Here is a 21,016-nt window from a genome sequence, read left to right on the forward strand (position 1 = left end):
CATTAGCTTTGAATACCCAGAGAGTTATGATGATTAATTGCAAGCCTAATTCAATATAGAGAATCCTGCTAGGACATCCTTTTCCACCAATCAGTTCCGGTCAATACAAATCTTAACCAACAACATCCAACCATTCAGTTGAGTAGAATGCTCAATCAATCAGGAGCATCATTTGCCTCTGTAATCAAATTTATCAGCATCTGATCATGTCATTTAACACCTTTTTATTGAAAGTTTTGATAGTCAACTACCATCTGAGCATAGTTTCTTTTAATTCCACAAATCAGTTGCAAAGTAGGGAAATGATATTCAAGTCTTAAGCAGGCGTTCGGTTGTCCAAATCAAAAATGTAAACCCATGAGAACATAAAAATACCACAAATGACTTCAATAGATTCCTAGAAGTCTAGCAAAATTTGAATTGCCATAGTTAGAAATGACAAACAACCTCACAACTAAGTATTATAATTAACTCAAACCCTAAATCCCCTGCTGTTCCTCCTTCCCCTAGCTCTCTCAAACTTCCGTCCCTTTGACCGCACATAAGGTTTGGTATGGCTGTGTGGCACACCAGGAGCTTTCCCAAAGTGTTTCACTGCTTCGCGAGAATTCTTAGGACCTCGGAGAAGAACCTGCAAATACAACCAAAAATGGTTTAATAAACCGAACCACTAAACTCGGTGTGTTTCCATTTCCTCATTGTAATTAATAAGCACTGGAGTCAAAAGATGATCCCCCCCATTTACATGGGTGAAGACTGCCTAGTTACTTCACAGGTTTTTTTAAAGCAAAGTGTAGTTACTTTTCAGCAACAGTCACTTTCTGTAAAAGTATTCAGATGAGCTACTATAGGAAGCACAAAGAAGTTAGAGGTGTCCATGGCTTTGTCATACTTTAGTGAGCTAGCATTGAATCTTAAACAGTTGGAGGCAGAAGATATTGAGACTCAAAAGGTCCCAAGGTCTTCCACTTTGCCCGGGTTATGACATGAGAATGCATAACCACACAGCCAAATATGTAGAGTTACAACTGATATTGAAACTTCAGCTGGCCCCATTCTGGATTCACAATGTGCCAAATCCCAACAACCAATCCCTGAAACTTACAGACACTTGGTATGTAAAACTCAAATGCTAGTAACCAAAACAAAAAATTTTAAAAGCTACTACTACCCCTCCTGGATTTTTAGCAAGCATTTGAGACATATCAAAACTATTGAGGGACTGTTCAATAACACAACTCAATCCTGAATACTGGAGCTTTCCATGTTAATTTTATTGACATATTGCAGTTACAACTTAATTTTCAAGTTTTTTCCCTTCAAATAAGAAGGAAAATTTAAGGTGGAATCTGTTAAAATATTGCTTCAACCCTGAACGCATTTCCTATGGTACAAAAACTTCCATCACTAAAAATTTGGAACCAAATTTTCAATTTCATTTAAGTTTAAACTAAGAAATAAAACCAAGACAAATTTCTAACTGTACTAAATGTCAAATTCAATCAAAATGCAACATGACTTTCTGATTAAAGAAATGCAATATAGACTATACCGTGTTCTGTCCGAGTGGAGCCCTGAGTGCAAGCTGATCAAAAGTCAGGCACTCTCCACCTGCCTTCTCAATCCTTGCTCTTGCAGTCTCTGTGAACCTCAATGCTGTAACCTTCAATGCAGGAACTTCATAAACCCTAATATCATCTGTAACAGTCCCCACAACCACAGCAATCTTTCCCTCCTGCAATATCAAATGCAGGATTAGATCCAAGCAAATCTTCATAGTCCTTGGCAATTTAAAATTTCTCCAGTCAAACCCAAAAGAGAAATAATGTAAACAGAAATTCAGACAATGTTTACTGAAAACTTGACCAAAAAAACCCAAATCCCCAGAACATCAACAAGATGTTATCGGCCTCTATGATTGCAGAAATAAAAATGGTTTCCCAGACCGTTTTATTAAAAAATAAAGAAAAAACATCTTAAAGATTTCTAAAAACCGACCCATTTTCAGGAAATGTTTTCATAAACAATCCTTAAAAAACATGGTACCAAACAAATTTTTTACAATGTAATACGTCGTTCTCATTTGTTTGCTTTCCCCTGCCAAAAAGGCTCTATCCTTCTTCAATTTTCTAATTACTGTTTGGGCTCTTCGTTTGTTTGAACAAAACGTAGCCCTGGAAAATCTTCCCAGGAAATACCAGTTATTTCTTTAATTAAGTATAATGTATGATCAACTAAAACGGGGAAAATATCACCACTTCACCGACGAAATTCGTACTTTTCTCATGGGAAAAAAATATTTCCTAAGAAACAAGGTGGCACAAATGAAATTCAAAATCACTAGAAAACACGCCACAAGTTTTACAAAGCAAAATCCAAACACGCCATAAATTTATCAACAAGTAAGAGAGTAGATCCAGAGAGAAAAAACGAACCTTTCCCCCCATGTAACGGACCAACCTGGAGAGAGAAAGTGGAGGTTTGTTGACCTTGCTCATAAACAGCCTCTTCAGTATCACCGCATTGAACTTGCTTCCAGTTCTCCGCACAAGGAAGCGGTACAGCTGATCACAACCTCCAATCACTCAATCACAAATCCAATACACAACACATAAATATATATATATATACACACACACAGAAAGAGTGCCGGAGAGAGTACCTTCACGAGAAGCTTGAGGTAAATATCATCGGATTTGGGGGCGGTCCGCTTGGTCTTCTTGCTCTTGCCTCCGGCGACAAGATCGATCCCCTGCGCACATCGAAATGTGACAAAAAAAAAAACAAAATAAGTGAGAAAGCAAGAGAAACTGCGAGAAAACCAGGGAAAGTGAGGGAGAGTGGAAGAGAACCATTGTGAGAAGTTGAAGTTGGAGGCCGCTAGAGAGATGAGAGTTAGGGTTTCTTCGACCTTCGAGGCAAATGAAACTAGGGTTTTTTAGAGGCTTTTGATAGGTGAATTCACTACGGAGGTCTGTGCTGTGTCTCTGTGGACCTTAATCTTGCGCCGTACACGTGTCGTTGAAATGGGGGATTATGGAATATGGGTTTCTGATTAGAAGCCCAAGAAATGTGGACCTGTGAAAGGCGGGCTGGGCCCAACTGTGTGGCCTCATATTATTCAATCCAAATCCCTTCACAATCACCATTTCTTCTGCAGAATTTTTTATTTGAGTAAAAGAATCTCTAATTAAATAATAATAATAATAATAATAAAAGAAGAAACTAGAAAGGTATTAATCTATCTTATCTGATTTAACATTATTTTTTTTTTTGTGTGTGTGTGTGTGTGTGTTTGACTTCTCAAAAATAAAATTTTAAATATTCTACTTTGAAAAACATTTTTTAATTGATATAATTTTCCTTTTACTTTTGAAGTTTAACAACATATTTAAGTTGAAAATAAATATATTGTTAATAAAAGGCTAAATTTTTATTTATATATACTTTCTATTTTCTATTTTTCAAAATAAAAAATAATTACAATTTCTATATAAAATATAATAACTTTTATATAAAAGGTCCAAACTTATCTTATATTTTTAAAATTTAATATATTTGAGTCAATAAAAAAATTTTAATACCTCAATTTTTTAAAATGGTTTTTAAACGAAAAAGATATAAGAATTATTTTAAATAAACGTGGGATGAAGGCAACCCATCCTGAACTCGCTCTGTTACCATACTTTCTTAGTTGACAAAGCAATTTACAAAAATAAAAAATCATTATATTCTTTTACAATAAATCAAAATTTGAATTTTAAAAACTGTTTGGTGTTTTTTAAAACACAAAACTACCTGTATGACCATCATCAAGAACTTCAGCTAAATGAAATCATTTCCCTTGCTTCCTATAGCTTCTACTGAAGAACATGGTCTTTTACTTACCCTATCAATCTGTCTCAAATGCAAACAATATCCATACAAAAAATCATTTCATTTTCATGTGGCTCATGTGAATCTTCCATGAATAACTGGGAATCTGGCTCCAGTACCTGTTTGATTTCCCCCACAATTCAAAATGAATTCACTAAAAAAAAAGACAAAAAAACATACTTGGAATTTGCATAGGCCCATTCAAAGCAACCCATCTATGCAGCAAATATGCATTTATATATGGAACAAAAATAAAAGGATAACATGAGGCAAGGTTTGGTCAAAGATACGGTGAAAACTGCAGATCATCGATGAATGCAGTCCCTCCAGCCACAGCAGCTTCAATCCAGGCACTCCATCTGCAAATATAACCAGAAGTATAACATATCAAACTTCTAACCGTTCGTCTTGGGGACCCATTTCCAGAAATCAAGGTTTGAGCCCAGATCTATATGCGACTGATCCATGCATTATACGTTAGTTCACAAGATGGTTTTGGAGTTCTCTGACAATTTCCTACTGAGGATTATGAAGGAAAATGAATAGAAAGCCGAGGGAGAAATGAAGAAGTCTGAGATTTAACAATGAGAACCTTCCAAAGAATAAAATGAGCCATTGAATGCATATGGAGGAAGAAAGAGATGAAGGTTTAAGTATAAAGTAGTACCTTCCACAGCCCGTCATTGAGGTAATGCATGTTATCCACGCCAATTCCTTTGTTGATTGCTCTACTGCAGTCGCAAGCAACTCATTTAACTTCTTACATATGCCAACATAGAGGAAAATGAAGTAGGCGTAATCCAAGTACAGTTTTTTTTTTTTTCCTTTTCTTTTCAATATTTTCTATGAACAAGTGGGTATAATAGAAGTTGACTCTACTAGCTATACTTCCATGAATTAACAAATTCCAAAATACATCTTATGGTAACAAGTCTCCTATCCATTCTTTTTCACATCATTATTTCTTATTTGAATTGTATTATGCTTTCCCTCTTTGTAAATATTAAGGTTATGTTTGGTTCCCGGAAAATACTAAGGAAAGAAAAAAAATGCAAAGGAAAATGATTTTTTCATGTTTGGTTGTCCTATGAAAAATATAAAAGAAAATCAAATATAATTAAAACTAATTAAAAACTTATGTATTTTAAAATTATTTAATCTTTATATTAATGAGTTAAAATAAATAAAATGAGTTTGAAGTAAAAAATTAAAATAACTTATCAACTTTTAATCCATTTTTTATTTTTCTTCACTTTTTATTTCCTTCTATTTTTCCTTTGTATTTTCTTTCCCTTGTATTTTCCCTCAAATTTTCCGAGAACCAAACATAGTGTAACAAAAACAACATACAAATACAAATGCCTGACTTGAGTACAAGAAAGCATGATAATGTAGTTTAACTTACATGTCTTTTGCTGACATTTTTGTGAACCCAATAGCAAGAGCATGTTGCTTTCCTTCAGCCATTATGGCCACTTGGCATTATTCAATTCAATAAATTAGGAAAATATTGAAAAGGGAAACCTCAACTATTTTATTTCATGCCTTAGCAAAAAGGAAAACTAATCAAAAGTATATCAGAATAGTAACAGGAACTGACATCCCGAGACAAGCTATAGCATACAGATACAGTTGACAATGCACAAATACTCCAAGCAAAGCATAATATAAAGGAGGATAATAGAGTATTCGTACCACTGGGCTTTCTTCAGCCACATTATCGTCCAAAACACCACCAGGAGATGTGAGGCCAGGACACATTATATTTGCTCCAGCAAGGACAAACTTAATTGCACCCCTGTCTACTTGCAGTTTTTTCATTATATTGGGATCTGCAAAGCAGAGTAAGATAAAAAATCAGACAAGATCAGGATAAAGTGTTGCAAAAGAATAAAAGGAAAATGATAGACACAAAAGAAAAAGAAGAAGAAGAAGAAGAAGAATGAAGCCTTTATGCAATCCCCAATCAGGAAAAAACTCATATGATCTCCCTACAGGATTCTTGAATTTCGATTAGGACTCTGGAAGCCCATTTTAAAAGACATCTAGTGAAGTTTGAGAATAAAAAAGAAGAGTCTTGCTTTGAGAACAATCTGGGGCACAATTCTGAATCTTCTTCTCCTACCATAAAAGCTTAAAATAGTTTACAGAGGATAAGTTCAGGAAGGCTCAGGGCCAGGAATGCTAGTTTTAATCAAAATCTAAACAAAATGACACTGTAAAAATTCTAAAAATGTGTAGAAAGAATGAAAACTAAATGAAATACCAAGCATGCCCAACACTTCCTATCTCAGCCAACAGTAAATACTTTGGGCATATGAGATGAGTTTAAGTGGTAAGCACCAAATGTGTGCATGTTACAACCTAGTTTCTTAGTAAACGAGAAAAAAAAGATGAATTACATGTAAAACTATGGACACCATGAGTTCAAAAGCTCCATACTATTATAGATATTCACTGCAAGGGTTCTTTTTAGTAGCTTCACCATAGTCCATAGTAAATGATATAAGCCACACACTAGACAATCAGGTGCAAGTTTCTCTCCTACTATTGACTCTCATTTTCATCCAAGCACATGAAGCTAGACCATCCTAAAGAAAAGCAGCATGAAAGAGCAGAAAATCCATGACAATCAATTATTAAACAAAAATTGCAATTTGTAATAACATAAGATATAATAGACAATTAAAGAAATACTTTACATTGGTGAAGAAGTCGTAACGTAGGCATGTAAGGTCCATCCCGAACATTGAAAAACAGTGGCACATTGTTGACCAACACCAGATTCAGATGGTTTTGACTAATAGAAGAAAAAAGGGTTTGTCAGAACAAATCTCTCATATGTTGGATAGAGTAATTATCATGAAGAATCAAAACTCAACAGCAACAAACTAACAAGAACATCAAAGGAAACAAGAAAACCAATAAGACAGTGAGAACCATTTAGCAACAATGAGAGGGGACTTCTTTGGAAGCAAATCATCCAACACTGGTTCGAGTCCTGGGTACTGCCATTAAAATGAAATGCTATCAAAGACATAGACAAAGTCATTTTAGAAGACAATTATCATTTTTTTAAATAAGTGAATCAGTCGTCATTCATTGGTACAATAAAAAAAACAAGAATGCCTCTAAAGAGTTAAAACCTCATCTGCAATGCTTTGCCGAATTTTGCGTTGCACCGATGCCTTAACTTGATTTTGTGAGGATACATCTTCAGATGAGAACCTATAGAATACAAGAAAAGAAAAATCAAAAGTTTATAGAGAAATTTCGGCATACATAAATAGGCACAATTATAGTAATACAAGAGAATGCACAGAAAATTGTGCAATATACAAACAGGCACAATCATAGAAACATAATAGAAGGTACACAGCAAGTTTAGACAGAAAGAAGACGACCAGACTTCTACAAAAGACCATGCTGCTGCAGATGTCAGAAAAATCCAAGAAGGGCCAGCCTTAAAATGCCATTAAAAATGAAACCAACAAAGCACCCAGACTCTAAATTGAAATTTGTCTACAAGAGAATCCTTGTTGTAGGAGATGATGGTTCCACTTTTTCCAAAGCAACACAGAACTGTTTAATCCTCTAGCAGTAGCCCAACATTGACCTCCATAGCATAAGTATGTTCAATCGCCCACTTAAGGTATTGCACAAAAAGCGCAAACTAACTAGAAGGCATTATTATAGTAGAAGAGAAAATTTGTTATGTGGCGGATGAGGTGGTGCACTCCTCAGACAGTTGCTCCTGATATGATGTGCAAATAGGGCATAACTGGCTTCCTGGAAGCTAAATGATCTGTCATCAGGAATCCCAACAAACATTGTATATATGGAAGGAACCTTGAATGAGGTGAGGAAGCTCCAAATGATGCACAGCAGAAAAGACTAGGATTGCAACTTCATACACCTTCCATAGAAACTCACTGGATACAAGGCTCATTTTATCCTCCAATCCCTTACAGTACATAGCTACAGCGCCATTAGGATGGATCTTAATCTAAACGATCCTAAACCTTCTAGTTAGAAAACTTAATGCTGTCAATTTGTAAGGGTTTTTAGCATGCTGCAGTCAACAGCATCAAATTAACAGGAATATAAAGAAAAAGCAAGCCAATTTGCAAGGCACTCAAGTTCCAAGTTCCACCACATCAACTCCATTAGACCACCATATCAGAAGATAGAGTTCATCCCAAGTTTCAACGGAACTAAATGCTATCCATCTTATCTAATTAAGAGAAGACCAAAATTATAATGATTCAAAAAGTGTGCTTGGAGGTAGTAAATGCTATTCATCTTATAGAATTAATAAAAGCAAAATTATGACAACAGAAACTGTGTTTGGAGGGTCCCTCAGGAGACAGCTAGTGTATAGGCTCTACAGAAACAAAACCCTAAGGCAGAAAACTTGACAGCATTGCTTTCATGTACAAACCATGTGACATTGCAATTCCGAACAAACGAACTAAAATTTCCCATGTCAACAAAATTTAGATACTAACGAACTCCATGAAGCTGAATAACTCGCAGCAATGCTCCTCTCAAGCACAAGGGCTTATCGAAGTTCTGTGAACCAAGGAGATAATGATTGATCATTTGAGATTCATGATCTATAAACAATGTGTTTATGGCTTCGACAAATGGACTCACAAGGGAACGTAATTTGTAGCCAAGGTTTTTCCCTCTTTAAACCCTCTTCTCTTCTTTGGGGCTAGAATTGAAGTGTGACTCAATATACAAATCTCACCAAGTACCAGCTGTCAATGCATTTGAGTGATTCCAACGGTTTCAATTAAAAAAAATGTCATGGGTTGTCTCAAATGCTCCAAATTTTGTTTGATTCTCAGAGAAAAACGCCAAAAAAAAAAAAAAAAAAAAAAAAAAAAGCCTCAAGAAAAGAACCCACCTTCAATAACCCTTTACCCTTTCCATCTCTGATTTTCCCGGGAACTAAACCACATGAATTCACAATACACGCAATAACAATAAATTCAACGCATCAAGTGAATCCCAATTTACGAATCAATCTATAATCAATCATAAACAAAAACTACAATTCAAAAATAAAATTTATATATATATATATATAGAGAGAGAGAGAGAGAGAGAGAGAGAGCGCTTACTTTTTGAACATTTTGAGAGGTGAATGGAGAGAAAATGTGAGTATCTTCAAGAATTCGGACGAAAAAAAACCCCTTCTCTTCTAGGGTTTTACAGGGTTGGTGAATTTAAAACCTCGAATGAGGAACAGGAAAGTGGGGGTGACGGTGAGCTCACTAGCGCACCTTAGAATAGAGCCCTCGTTGTTCACTTGTTCTCAAGCGATTCTTTTTGCCTCTGTTTGGGTAACGGTGTGGATCAAGTCGGTTCAGGAATAAGATTAGATCCCTTTCGAGATTAACCCAACTTCACCTCGGCTTGAAGGTTCTCACTTCTCAATTCTATTTTTCTTAAGAATTAGATATATTTTGAAATTTTAAAAAAAAATTAATTAAATAAAAATCGATATAATGAGAGAAAATTATTTTCTTCAATTATTTTCTTATATTCGATTTTATTATAAAAAATAGTAAAGAAAATCAAATTTAATTAAAATTAATTAAAAATTTATATGTTTTAAAATTATTAAGTCTTTATATAATAAAGAAAAATAAATTAAATGAATTTTTAGAAATATAAAAAAATAATTTATTAATTTTAAATCTATTTTCTATATTTTCTTTCTCTCAAATTTATCGGGAATCAAATATAGCGTAAAATTTATTTACCTCTCATACCACTTGTATCAAAAAGTTAAAAGACCAAATCCTTATCCTTAGCCGACATGCTAATTTTTGCAAATGATGACCGCATGTATCAAAAAGTTAAAAGACAAAATCCTTATTCTTAGCCCCGACATGCTAATTTTTACCAATGATAGACTATCATATCTATAATATCTTCACTTTAATCTTAAGATCAATTTTATTAAATTGTGATGTGATATCTAACAAACTTCGCTTTAACGTCAAATTGAGAAATAATATTATTTAATTGGAAAGCTATTAAGATACATTGAACAAGTTAAAAAAAAACACTTCCCTTTTCAAAAAGAATCACCCATATTAATCAAATCCCTAAATTATTCTTTTTTTTCTACCCACTTATTTTAATTGAGATCATATGGTAAATAAAGCAAAATAAGAAAAACTTCTCATTGATTTTTTCTTCTATGTATATAGAGTTTGTGTTTGTCTAAGTAGAAAAGTATTGTGGTTTACAAACACTTTTTAGTATAGAAGATAATAAGTTAGTATAAGAAGAGATTATCCAAAAGTCCTCAAAAATAGCTTTTCTAAATAACATATTAAAAATAATAATAAATGTATTTTATAGTAAGGTAACAAATCTCTAACCTAATAAATTTTTAAACATGGTATTATATAAATGTAAACCAGAAAGCTAGAATTAGTACGAGAATAGTATTATCAAAATACTTATATTTGATTTAAATTATTTACATGAGAATAAAATGTTTAAATTATGTTCCTATAAAATATTAAAGAAAGAAAAGAAAATGTTAAAAAAAATTATTTTTTTGTGTTTGTTATAATATGAAAAATATAGAAGGAAAATAAAATATAATTAAAATTTATTAGAAATTTATGTATTTTTAAATTATTTAATTTTTATATTGAAATGTTAAAATAAGTAAAACAAGTTTAAAGAATATATAAAATAATTCATTGACTTTAAATTTAGTTTATAGATGTGACTGATACCTTTTATAAAAACCTTTGATTTTATTTTAGAAAAACAGTCTCAGAATCATAGGACGCCTTAACACGAATATTTGAAGAAGCATTTGGAAAATGACTTGTCATGAATATATATATAAAATAATTTATTGTCTTTAAATTTACTTTCTCTTTCCTTTTATTTTTATTTTTTGTATTTTCCCTGTAGTTTTCTTGATAACCAAACATGATTTTAATATTTAATAAAATTTAGTATTTGGTTTTTAAAAACCTAAAATGAATTAATATCATATTATACTAATTATTAAATATTCATATAAACCACTAACCTAACAAAAGAATAATCTATTTTAAAATATCACCCAAATAATTTTTGACCAAAAAAATTGTAAAATAATATCATCATTCCTCTTGAAAAGCATTTTTTTTTAACTTATAAAAAAATTATTTAATCTTGAATAAGATTAAAATAGGTAAATAATTGGACACGAAATGGTTTGGAACATGTTGGCCTTTTACGAAACCTTCATTTGTTAAATGAAAAGTACTACTACCAACCCCAAGAAGTGACAAGTTCTCTATAAATAGAAATACCAATCAACAACAAGGGAATTCAACTACCCACTAAGGGAAAGCATCATTTTACCCGTACTCCTCAAGATTCCAAATTTATTCAAGGACCAAGGTAAAACACATCATCTAGAAGTCCTCCTAACTCCCACTTCTTCAATATCCCCCAAAAGAGCAGCAAAATCATGGTGGCCAAACAGGATGTGGTCCACGTGCCCTAATTGGAACCGTCACAAATCCCCATACGAAAACATGTCACACATCTAGGCTTCAAACTTCATCGAGAATCACTCCTTTAAAAGAATTGCAAGTCATCTTTATCCCATAGTCAGTCACGACTCACAATTGCCTCTCTGTCCTACTGTCACATGCATCGCAGACACCCCTACAATCATTCTTTCCTACATATATTCATTCATTAATTGAGTGTCACCAACCTCTACCTCCACCTCCACCTCCTTTGCTCCATGGCTAGCTTGAGCTTCATCATTGGCATCATAGGTTTAGTTGATTGTTTGTTGAACTTCAATCTTCTGAGTTTTTTCCTTGGTGGGTTTTCTTTGTTGTGTATGGTGATGTTTTCCTTTTGCTGTTTGGTTTGCAGGAAATGTGATTTCTATACTGGTTTTTACCTCCCCCATGTAAGCACTTAACCGTTTGTTAAAAATATGAAGTTGCTAGAGCTATAAGCACTTCCATGTTTTTGCATGGCAGCAGGTGTATTTGTTAAGTCTCTTGTAGGCTTATATTTTCCAACTAGATCCAATTCAATGATACCTTTTCAAGCTAGGGTCCAGGGGGTTTTGGCCCAGTTCAATTTTTTACTTTCATTTTTTTTTTTTGGGTTTTTCTGATAATTGCAGAATATGATGAATTTGATGCTCTACATGTACCACTACACCATAAATCCATCAGTTTCATATTGTATGATATGTATGAAAGCTGATCAATTCTTACTGTCAGTTTTTAGTACAGAACTTTTATGATCAGATCAAGATATGTAGCTCTAAAAATACCCAATTTGGAAATAAAAACCAATAATTTTCAGAGGCATGTGTGTGAGCTGGTGAATTCTTTTTCATTTTACTTAGAACTTTTCTTCTGGTGTCAATTTTTAGTACAGTACTTTTATGGTCAGATCAAGATATGTAATTCTAAGAATACCCAATTTGGAAATAAAAACCAATAATTTGTTAATGAAATTGGGGTTTTCAGAGGGACTTTTCGTAGAGTAGTGAAGAAGAAATCAACAGAGAATTACAAAGGAATTCCATACATAACTACCCTGTTAAGCACAAGTTTGTGGTCTTTCTATGGAATTCTCAAGCCTGGCGGCTTACTCGTCCTTACTGTGAATGGTGCTGGTGCCATTCTGCAGTTCATCTATGTCACTCTGTTTCTGATCTATGCTCCCAGGGATGTAAAGGTGAGATATTAATAGATTTTTTGATATCTAAGTCATGGAATTGCATATTTGTCATGCATGGAGTGAAATTAGTATATTGTATCAATGACCCTTTGTGTTTCTCCTCTTGATTTTTTCAGATCAAGTCCATGAAAGTGGCAGCCATATTGGATGTTGGCTTTCTTGGAGCAGTGATTGCACTAACTCTCCTAGCCTTCCATGGAAGTTCTCAGCTTATCTGTGTGGGAATTTTTTGTGCAGGATTGACTATAGTCATGTATGCATCTCCTCTTTCAGCCATGGTAAGGCTTCTTACTTTGCTTGGTAACCTTTTGAATGATGGCTATCCACATTAGGCGAGAAAAGGGGTGGTTTTAATGCTGATTATAAGGTGTTTGATGCCAATTGCTATAGCAAGAACCCGGAAACATGAGATCTGCAATGGCAGTGGTGAGTACTAATATAATTCTGTTTCAATTTTGTGCGCGACAGAGGATGGTGATAAAGACGAAGTCTGTGGAGTTCATGCCGTTTTTTCTCTCATTTTTCCTATTCCTCAATGGAGGTGTTTGGTCTGTTTATGCAGTGCTTGTCACGGATTTCTTTATTGGAGTGAGTTCTCTCAATTCTTTCCACCCTTTTCCCATATTATGAAGACTTTCCATTGGTGATTTGTGAAACTCTTTGCTGATATTTCTGCAATGAGTTCTGCAAAAGGGTTCCAATTTTCCGACTCATTTGAATGATTCACAACCTGAGAAAGAGTACTGCAACCATCACTCACCATTCTCCTCTATGAATACTTCATATGATTATGCTGGTTTTTTTGGCATACGGTTAAGAGTGATGGCCTGGTATGATTTCAGGTTCCAAATGCCGTAGGATTTGTGTTGGGGTCAGCCCAGCTGATCCTCTACGCAGTTTACAGAAACAAGTCAAGGCCTTCAGCAACATCAGAGGAGAGAGTGGAGGAGGAAGGCTCGGCCCACATGGTGAAAAGAGCGGTTGAGATGCAAGTCTCTAAGGATGATGGCAAGGCCAGTCCAAAAAATCATAGCCTCAGCAAGGGAAGAAGCCTCCCCATGCCCTTCATATCTCGACAATACAGCTTACAGAAGATCATGAGAACTCTTTCCTGGAGTCCATGTGAGCCGCAGGATCGGCAGCAAGATAAGGACATTGAGAAGGGTGACATATGATCACAACCTTCATTAGAACATCAAGAATTAATGCAGCACAGAATCAGTCTCCTGTGCAGTTCTTGTAATATGAAGCTATAGTTACCGGGAAAATCGAATCCTTTAAAATGACAGCATAAAACATAACAGTACCCTTTTGTAAAGAAGGGCATGTGAGTTGTATACTTAGAAGTTGGCAGTACTCATTTGCAGTTCATAGCCACTTCCTCTTAAGTGAGATTAATAGATTGAAAACTCTCTCTAAGATTCTTCTTCAAACTCAAATTTGATCATTGAGACATACAGAGTGTTATATAACTCATCATTTGTTGGAGAAGAGTCTGAAAATTTGATCATTTTTTATGAAGAAAAAGACTTCCCAAACTTCATTGGAAAGAGGTATGAAGATTTGAAATTAATTTAGCCTAGCCAAGGACAAAAGACAGTCTGGAAATGATAAATGCAGGGAAAGGCAGATCATCGTGTTAGAAAAAGAGACGGTACACGTATCATTCTGTTTTTCCTTCTTCACATGCATCAGCACACACTTCTTCTTCTTATACCATTTCAACTGCAATTCAATCTCAGCTGCTTCCATGGCTAATCCAAGCTTCATTGTTGGTATTATAGGTTTGCTTCTTTCTTGATTTTTTTTTTCTCCCTTTTCTCGATATATGCTTCTTGGGGTTTTGTTTTTATGCTGATTTTCTTTTTCCCTGTTTGCTTTGCAGGAAATATGGCCTCTCTACTAGTTTATCTTGCTCCCATGTAAGATAAACTATACTATAGCTGTACCTCTTGCCTAGAATTATATAAGCTGTTTGTGCTTCATACTAAAATTATATATCACTGATCTGAAATGTTAAAAATTGTTCTGGGCATATTGATTTGAATTATTGACAATTCTGATTTCTTTTGGGAATGTTGTTGAGTACTATTTCAGGTGCCAAATGCTATAGGATTCATACTGGGGTCAGCCCAGCTGATCCTTAACACGATCTACAGAAAAAAGTCAGTGCCAGCAAAATCAGAAGAAAAAAAAAAGAATGAAGATGACTCAGCCCAACTGGTGAAAAGGGAGGTTGAGATGGGAGTCTATGATGATGGTGGCAAGGCAAGAGTGAAGAATCACAGATTCATCAAGGGAAGAAGCCTCCCCAATCCCTCCATAGCTAGACAATACAGCTTATAGAAGATCATGAAAACACTATCTTTGGGCTCATATGAACTCCAGTCAAGTTGGCAACAAGAGAAGGATGCTGAGAATGAAGACTATGAACACATAACCCTTCACTAGAACATAGGAAGTGTTGCCAAAATTCACTCTAGTGTATGGTGTCAATGCTTCTATATTAATTTGAAGATATAAATTTTACCATGTTTTTCATTAGCTAAGGTTTGTCATTTGATGAGTTTTATTTAATATCATACGATACATAAGCACGTAAACATGTGAACTAACATGGAAAGATGAGTTGTGATTGTCTGATCTTAAATTTAAATTAAGCTTTGATCGGCTTTCATAAGATCAAGGGTTTATCATAATATAGATAAAAGCTTCGTTGTCCATGCATATCACATGTGAATCCATATATATAATGCAAAATCATTGTCTTGTTTTGGTGCAATCCACTTGACATGAAATCTGTTGTTAAACAATATATGTCAAACTAAATCTCAAACAATATGACAAATAAATTCCTGATCAAAATACTTGGTCCTCATTGCAGATCAAGATACTTGGTCCTTGTTTGATATATATATATATATAATGATACAGTGACCACTTTGATTAGTTATGCGAATAAAATCAAATGGGTCATTAATCTAAATCCTAATTCTTTGGCATATGTGTATATATTTGGGATTATAGACCACAAAAATATATGAACTAAATGTAACCATCCATTCTCAATTATGTAGATATATTGTCTATTCTGAATCGAAAGAGTCCTTACAACTTTAAAACACATTTACATGATTAAGATGAATTTATATGTATATAGTATTGGAAACTTTTTTCTCTATCCGACGTAGGATATCGCAATCACCCTCCATGAAAACACATAGCAGTATCCCACAAGATTACGAGTTCAAATAGATAAATATCTGTTTTGAGGATAAACAAACTCTTACATCAGGGTTGGAGATCAACTCTAATACTATTTGTGACGATCCACTTTTAATTGTATATATATTATCTACTTTAACCTCAAAGGACACTTACGATTTTAAAACATGGCTATGTCTACATGATTAAGGGATATCCAAACACACACGCACACATTCATGTAAGAAAAATTAATTTTTTTCCCCATCCAACAACTATCACATTAAAGAATCTTCACCTTGTTTTTTATTTTTTGTTTTTCTGGTCTTTTCAGCGAGCATCTTTACAATCTTCCTCTATCTTTCTCCCATGTGAGTAGTACTATAAATATCTTCTAAATCTAGAACCTTTTTGGAAACATTAATTTAACAGAAAATTTGAAATACAATTTGCAGAAAGACATTTTCACATATAGTGAAACATAGATCAACTGAGGAGTTTGAGAGCCTTCCTTATGTTAGCACATTATTGTCTTCGTCCGTGGGGATCTACTATGGAGTCACAAAGCCCGGAATGTACCTGCTAGCCACTATCAATGGCCTTGGGGCACTCATCCAGCTTGTTTATGTTGTCTTGTTCCTCATATATGCACCTCCAAAAATAAGGGTAAGCTGCAAATTATAACTATATATATTCATCAATTCATATGACATTATCTCTTATGATATGTAATAATTACAGGCCAAGACCGCTATACTTGTTGGGGTTTTGGATGTGGGGTTTCTAGCAGCAGTATTTCTCGTCACTCAATACACAATGCATGGAGATTTACGGATCGGTGTAGTAGGGTTTATTCGTGCAGGCATAACTATAGCCATGTATGCTTCACCTTTAGTGGCTATGTTAAGAAGCTCTCTTTTATCAAAGTTCACACACACACATAATGGCACCTTTGATAGTGCAAAGGCCAGTCCATATGAAATAGAGGGTATTGGCTTGTGTTCCTATCTTAAAGGCCTAAATTCTTTCTTCATGCATGCCTAGCTTAAATATACACGAGGGTTCTAACCCTATTCTTCTTAGTTGTGATTATGGGGTGTATTCATACCAAAGCTTAAGGTATCATATGTCAATATGCAGAAAAGGGTGGTGATGACAAAGAGTGTAGAGTACATGCCTTTTCTTCTATCATTTTCCCTTTCCTCGAGTGTTCTAATTTGGACTTGCTATGCCATCCTTGTGAAAGACTACTCCATTGCAGTAAGTTCTCATAGTTAACGGGGGTGACATATTTTCAAGGATTTCTCAAGGATTCAACAAACATCAATTCCTAGCTAAAATTACTACGCAGACTCTACCATCTTGCTCAGTCTCCAATTGATTTCTTTGGCTGATCTATTGAGTACCGAATGTTTGTAGATCTTGCTTATGAAATATCTAGAAGGGTGAATAGGCAATTCTTATTTTTTTTAACCCGATTTTTTTATTTTTAAATTTTGTCTTTAAGCATTAGAGATGAAGTAGAGAAATTTAATTGCACAATGAGTTGACATCGATTTACTTGGAAAATCACCCACATGATCTTTCAAAGACTTTGTGGATATAAAAAGCATGGGTTCAAAGACGGTAAAGTTATAATCCACTAAATATTAAGAAGAGGTACACGGATTTACCTGATAGTTGTTGCTCTTTGAAATTTAAACCCTAGAACCTTCTTACATCTGCAACACAACACAATCAAGATGATGCTTAATGCTAATGGAGGTCTCTATCTTCATTAGTTTGTTTAATTTTTTTGTAAGTATGGCTGAATTATTAATTAATATTTGAAATCCACAATTTAATAGTAGTCCACAAATTCTAAAAATGGCTTTAGAAGGTCAAAAATACAATTTTTTTAAAAGAATATTTGCATATAATTTTCAACCATGGCCTTCATACTTTCTAATTTGATAGATCTTAGATCCATTTTTTTCCTTAAAAAGACAAATTTTTATTTATTTAGAATTTTTAAAGACCTATGTCATAATTATCCTGATCACTCTAATACCAAACAAGATTGATGTTGCATCGAAGTTAAGGAATGTGACTAGATTTATTGTATGGAATGATGATTGATAAGAGTGACTTACAATTGCATTTACTCAAATAACTTGAGAAAATGATTGAATTAGACTATTAGAGTCATGGTTTTTGTCTTCAAATTCCATATTTCAAGTTGTAATTGGATCTAGGGTTGGGGACAAGAGAGCTGATCACAATAAGATAACACCAAGGATTAGGTGGAGACCCACAAATTGACCATGTGAGTGCTCTTAGTACAGACATGGTGGAACAAGCCAAAAGAAGGCACTTTAATATAAAGCCACTTTACTATTTAAGATGGTTTTTTCCAAGGATGATATGAAAATTGAATTCATATATATAATAAGAGAAATATTTCCTATTCCTTAGCCGGCATGTTGGCCATGAAATAAGGATTAAGTGGAATATATATATATACAATCAAGATGTTTAATGCTAATGGAGGTTTCTATCTTCATTAGTTTGTTTAATTTTTGTCTGTAAGTATGGCTGAATTATTAATTAATATTTGGAATCCACAATTTAATAGTAGCCCACAAATTCTAAAAATGGTGTTAAAAGGTCAAAAATACAATATTTTCTTAAAGAATATTTTGACATAATTTTCAACCATGACCTTCATACTTTCTAATCTGATAGATCTTAGATCCATATTTTTCCTTAAAAAGACAAATTTTTATTTATTTAGAATTTCTAAAGATATATGTCATAATTATCCTGATCACTCTAATACCAAACAAGATCGATGTTGCTTCGAAATTAAGGAATGTGACTAGATTTATTGTATGGAATTATGATTGATAAGAGTGACTCACAATTATATTTACTCAAATAACTTGAGAAAATGATTGAATTAGACTATTAGAGTCATGGTTTTTGTCTTCAAATTCCATATTTCAAGTTGTAATCGGATCTAGGGTTGGGGACAAGAAAGCTGATCACAATAAGATAACACCAAGGATTAGGTGGAGCCCCACAAATTGACCATGTGAGTGCTCTTAGTACAGACAAGGTGGAACAAGCCAAAAGAAAGAACTTTAATATAAAGCCACTTTACTATAAAGCCCTAAATCACGCTGCTAATCAAGTGCATGGTTTCAAAGCTGAATTCCATAAGGCTATACTTTCAAACCAACAAAAGGGCTAGCTAGCTGCAGCCCTTTTTCTACCTCAACATGGTAGGCTTGTTGTAGTGATGGGTAAAAAGCCAATTGGATTCTCTCTATACCATGCCTTAATTCTTTTTTAGGGTTTTGGAGCATTCTTAAGAGAGCCATATATCATGTTTTTCACTTTGCTTTTCAGGGAACATCATTTCAGGTAACATCATATATCAAGTAGCATATATCTCTAATCAAGGGGCGGAGTAGGGTGGTCCTCTCAATCAACTCAAGCACGGGTTGGTGTCAAATCCCATTTTGGAAACTGGCATTGACAACTAGACCATCCTTCTTTGCAAGATTTTACATCGTCTAATTTTCTCCTACAATCTCCTTAATTATACCATCATCTTTTTCTCCTCTTTGGAATTAATACAAGCCGATATTAGGGTCCTGTTCCAATTACTGCAATGGTTGGATTTTGATATCATACATGCGTTCTTTGTGGACCACTTCATGAAGTAAATTCCTATATCTAATTTGTCATAAATATGATATATCTATCGCATTTGTCAAATCTAAAGTTAATTTTGTTGAAAATTAATTCTGTAACACTCGAATTATTGATGGTGTCTACTTTGATGGTGCTTTAATGAGTACAACCCCCTTCAATAATTTCTTTCATCCCTTCACATCCAACACCGAAAGTCCTCGCCCGATACTTATCAACATAATGCTATTGTTGAGCGTTGTCACTCTCACATGGTAGAAACCGGTCTCGCATTGTTACATCAAGATGCCTCCACTTCTTCTTGCTATTGGTCCTACGTCTTCCTCACATTACAATCTATCTACCTTATAAACCATTTGCCTATACCTATGAAGAATCTTCAATTTCTCTCTAAGAAGTGATTCTCCATTCTTCCCAACTACGAGTAAAATTATTCCACCACAAGCTTGGTCCAAATTAATCCAAACCTTGTGCCTTTCTAAAGCTATTCACAAAAGGAAAGTCCATACTTGTGCCTTGGCCCATCTACCAATATCATATATGTTAGAAATTTAGAATAGTGTGTATGTGTTTTTGAGTGAAAAAGCTAAGGGGTTGGAACCTTTTTTGGGCTTTACATTGTCTCCTACTTCCTTAGTCTCATGGGCTTATGATCAACAAAGTGAGAGATTTGCACGCATAGGGGGCTAAGCTCATTTGCTTAGGATTTCGGGTTTAGCTAGGTCCATTTGAGTGGGATTTCAAATCCCCCTCTCACAAGTGTTTAAGGCAACCAAAAGAAAATATAAAAGGTGTTTAGGTCAACTAAAAGTAAATAATGCTTTCTTAAACAATAGTAAAATTAAATAATACTTTCTTACACATTACTTTGTCCGATGATGTATACATGACCCAACTTTTGATGTGTACAAATTAAAAAAAGCCATCTCCGGCCTAAGACAAGCACCATGAGCATGGTACCAAGAGCTAATTAAGGCACTTTCTCCTTCAGTTCAGACAAAATTATTTTCTCTTCAAATTATTTTGTATGTGGTTGCATATGTCAATGACATTATAGGAATTGAAGGTAATCCAACTCTTCTTGAACAATTTGGCAGCTAGATTTTCCATCAAAGATCCTGGTGATTTGAGTTGTCCCAACTCTTCTTAAGGATTATGCACTAAAAATAATTTGCAAAGAAAATTAAATCATGGGATTAAATAATGTCTTAATTCATTCTTTTGTTACTAAAAATAATTCTCGTGAGATAAAAATTGGTATATATTAATGAGATAAAATATGGCTAACCTACTTCTGCAGATAAAAACAATACACCAACGTGCTTCCATAAGAGCTTATATGATATGTTATTGTATGATCTGAGCACTTAATATATAAAGCACGCATTTCAAGCAATTTATTTACCATTTTCTATGAACCATTAATAAATTCAGCACATAGGATGACTACAATTTCATGGATGCTGGTCTTAGGGTTAGGACAATAGAGTTGATCTCA

The 21,016-nt window shown here is 34.1% G+C and overlaps 3 protein-coding genes across 3 annotated transcripts; 2 read left to right on the forward strand and 1 right to left on the reverse strand.

Moving 5' to 3' along the window:
- Window positions 1–283: 283 nt before the first annotated feature.
- LOC117930626 lies at window positions 284–9,156 on the reverse strand. The gene is made up of 15 exons (XM_034851258.1): window positions 9,006–9,156; window positions 7,023–7,104; window positions 6,817–6,884; window positions 6,579–6,676; window positions 5,572–5,708; window positions 5,282–5,349; window positions 4,544–4,607; window positions 4,293–4,324; window positions 4,167–4,235; window positions 4,057–4,091; window positions 2,853–2,995; window positions 2,663–2,752; window positions 2,436–2,564; window positions 1,553–1,735; window positions 284–631 (listed from the first exon to the last, which is right to left on the reverse strand). The coding sequence occupies exons 1-15, from the start codon at window positions 9,014–9,016 to the stop codon at window positions 473–475; spliced, it is 1,368 nt and encodes a 455-aa protein (XP_034707149.1). The 5' UTR covers window positions 9,017–9,156; the 3' UTR covers window positions 284–472.
- Window positions 9,157–11,549: 2,393 nt separating this feature from the next.
- On the forward strand, window positions 11,550–15,150 carry LOC117929870 (bidirectional sugar transporter SWEET16-like). Its single transcript, XM_034850294.1, has 6 exons — window positions 11,550–11,690; window positions 11,794–11,830; window positions 12,405–12,615; window positions 12,735–12,896; window positions 13,087–13,206; window positions 13,461–15,150. The coding sequence occupies exons 1-6, from the start codon at window positions 11,657–11,659 to the stop codon at window positions 13,791–13,793; spliced, it is 897 nt and encodes a 298-aa protein (XP_034706185.1). The 5' UTR covers window positions 11,550–11,656; the 3' UTR covers window positions 13,794–15,150.
- Window positions 14,369–16,866, forward strand: LOC117930627 (bidirectional sugar transporter SWEET16-like). Its single transcript, XM_034851259.1, has 4 exons — window positions 14,369–14,402; window positions 14,504–14,540; window positions 16,278–16,488; window positions 16,564–16,866. Exons 1-4 carry the CDS (start codon window positions 14,369–14,371, stop codon window positions 16,864–16,866), a joined length of 585 nt encoding a protein of 194 aa, XP_034707150.1.
- The last annotated feature ends 4,150 nt before the right edge of the window (window positions 16,867–21,016 follow it).

This window comes from Vitis riparia, chromosome 14 (genome assembly GCF_004353265.1).
Source record: "Vitis riparia cultivar Riparia Gloire de Montpellier isolate 1030 chromosome 14, EGFV_Vit.rip_1.0, whole genome shotgun sequence".
Taxonomy (NCBI): Eukaryota; Viridiplantae; Streptophyta; class Magnoliopsida; order Vitales; family Vitaceae; genus Vitis; species Vitis riparia.

Bases quoted from the DNA above. Each gene is read 5' to 3' on its own strand.
- LOC117930626 (XM_034851258.1), bottom strand. The intron at 4,325-4,543 runs GTACTACTTTAT...AGTCGCATATAG, and splicing joins TCAATGACGGGCTGTGGAAG to ATCTGGGCTCAAACCTTGAT. The intron at 632-1,552 runs GTATAGTCTATA...TTGTATTTGCAG, and splicing joins CTCCACTCGGACAGAACACG to GTTCTTCTCCGAGGTCCTAA.
- LOC117929870 (XM_034850294.1), top strand. From the start codon at position 11,657: ATGGCTAGCTTGAGCTTCATCATTGGCATCATAG. The intron at 11,691-11,793 runs GTTTAGTTGATT...TTTGGTTTGCAG, and splicing joins CTTCATCATTGGCATCATAG to GAAATGTGATTTCTATACTG. The intron at 13,207-13,460 runs GTGAGTTCTCTC...GTATGATTTCAG, and splicing joins TCACGGATTTCTTTATTGGA to GTTCCAAATGCCGTAGGATT.
- LOC117930627 (XM_034851259.1), top strand. From the start codon at position 14,369: ATGGCTAATCCAAGCTTCATTGTTGGTATTATAG. The intron at 14,541-16,277 runs GTAAGATAAACT...TACAATTTGCAG, and splicing joins CTAGTTTATCTTGCTCCCAT to AAAGACATTTTCACATATAG. The intron at 16,489-16,563 runs GTAAGCTGCAAA...TAATAATTACAG, and splicing joins ATGCACCTCCAAAAATAAGG to GCCAAGACCGCTATACTTGT.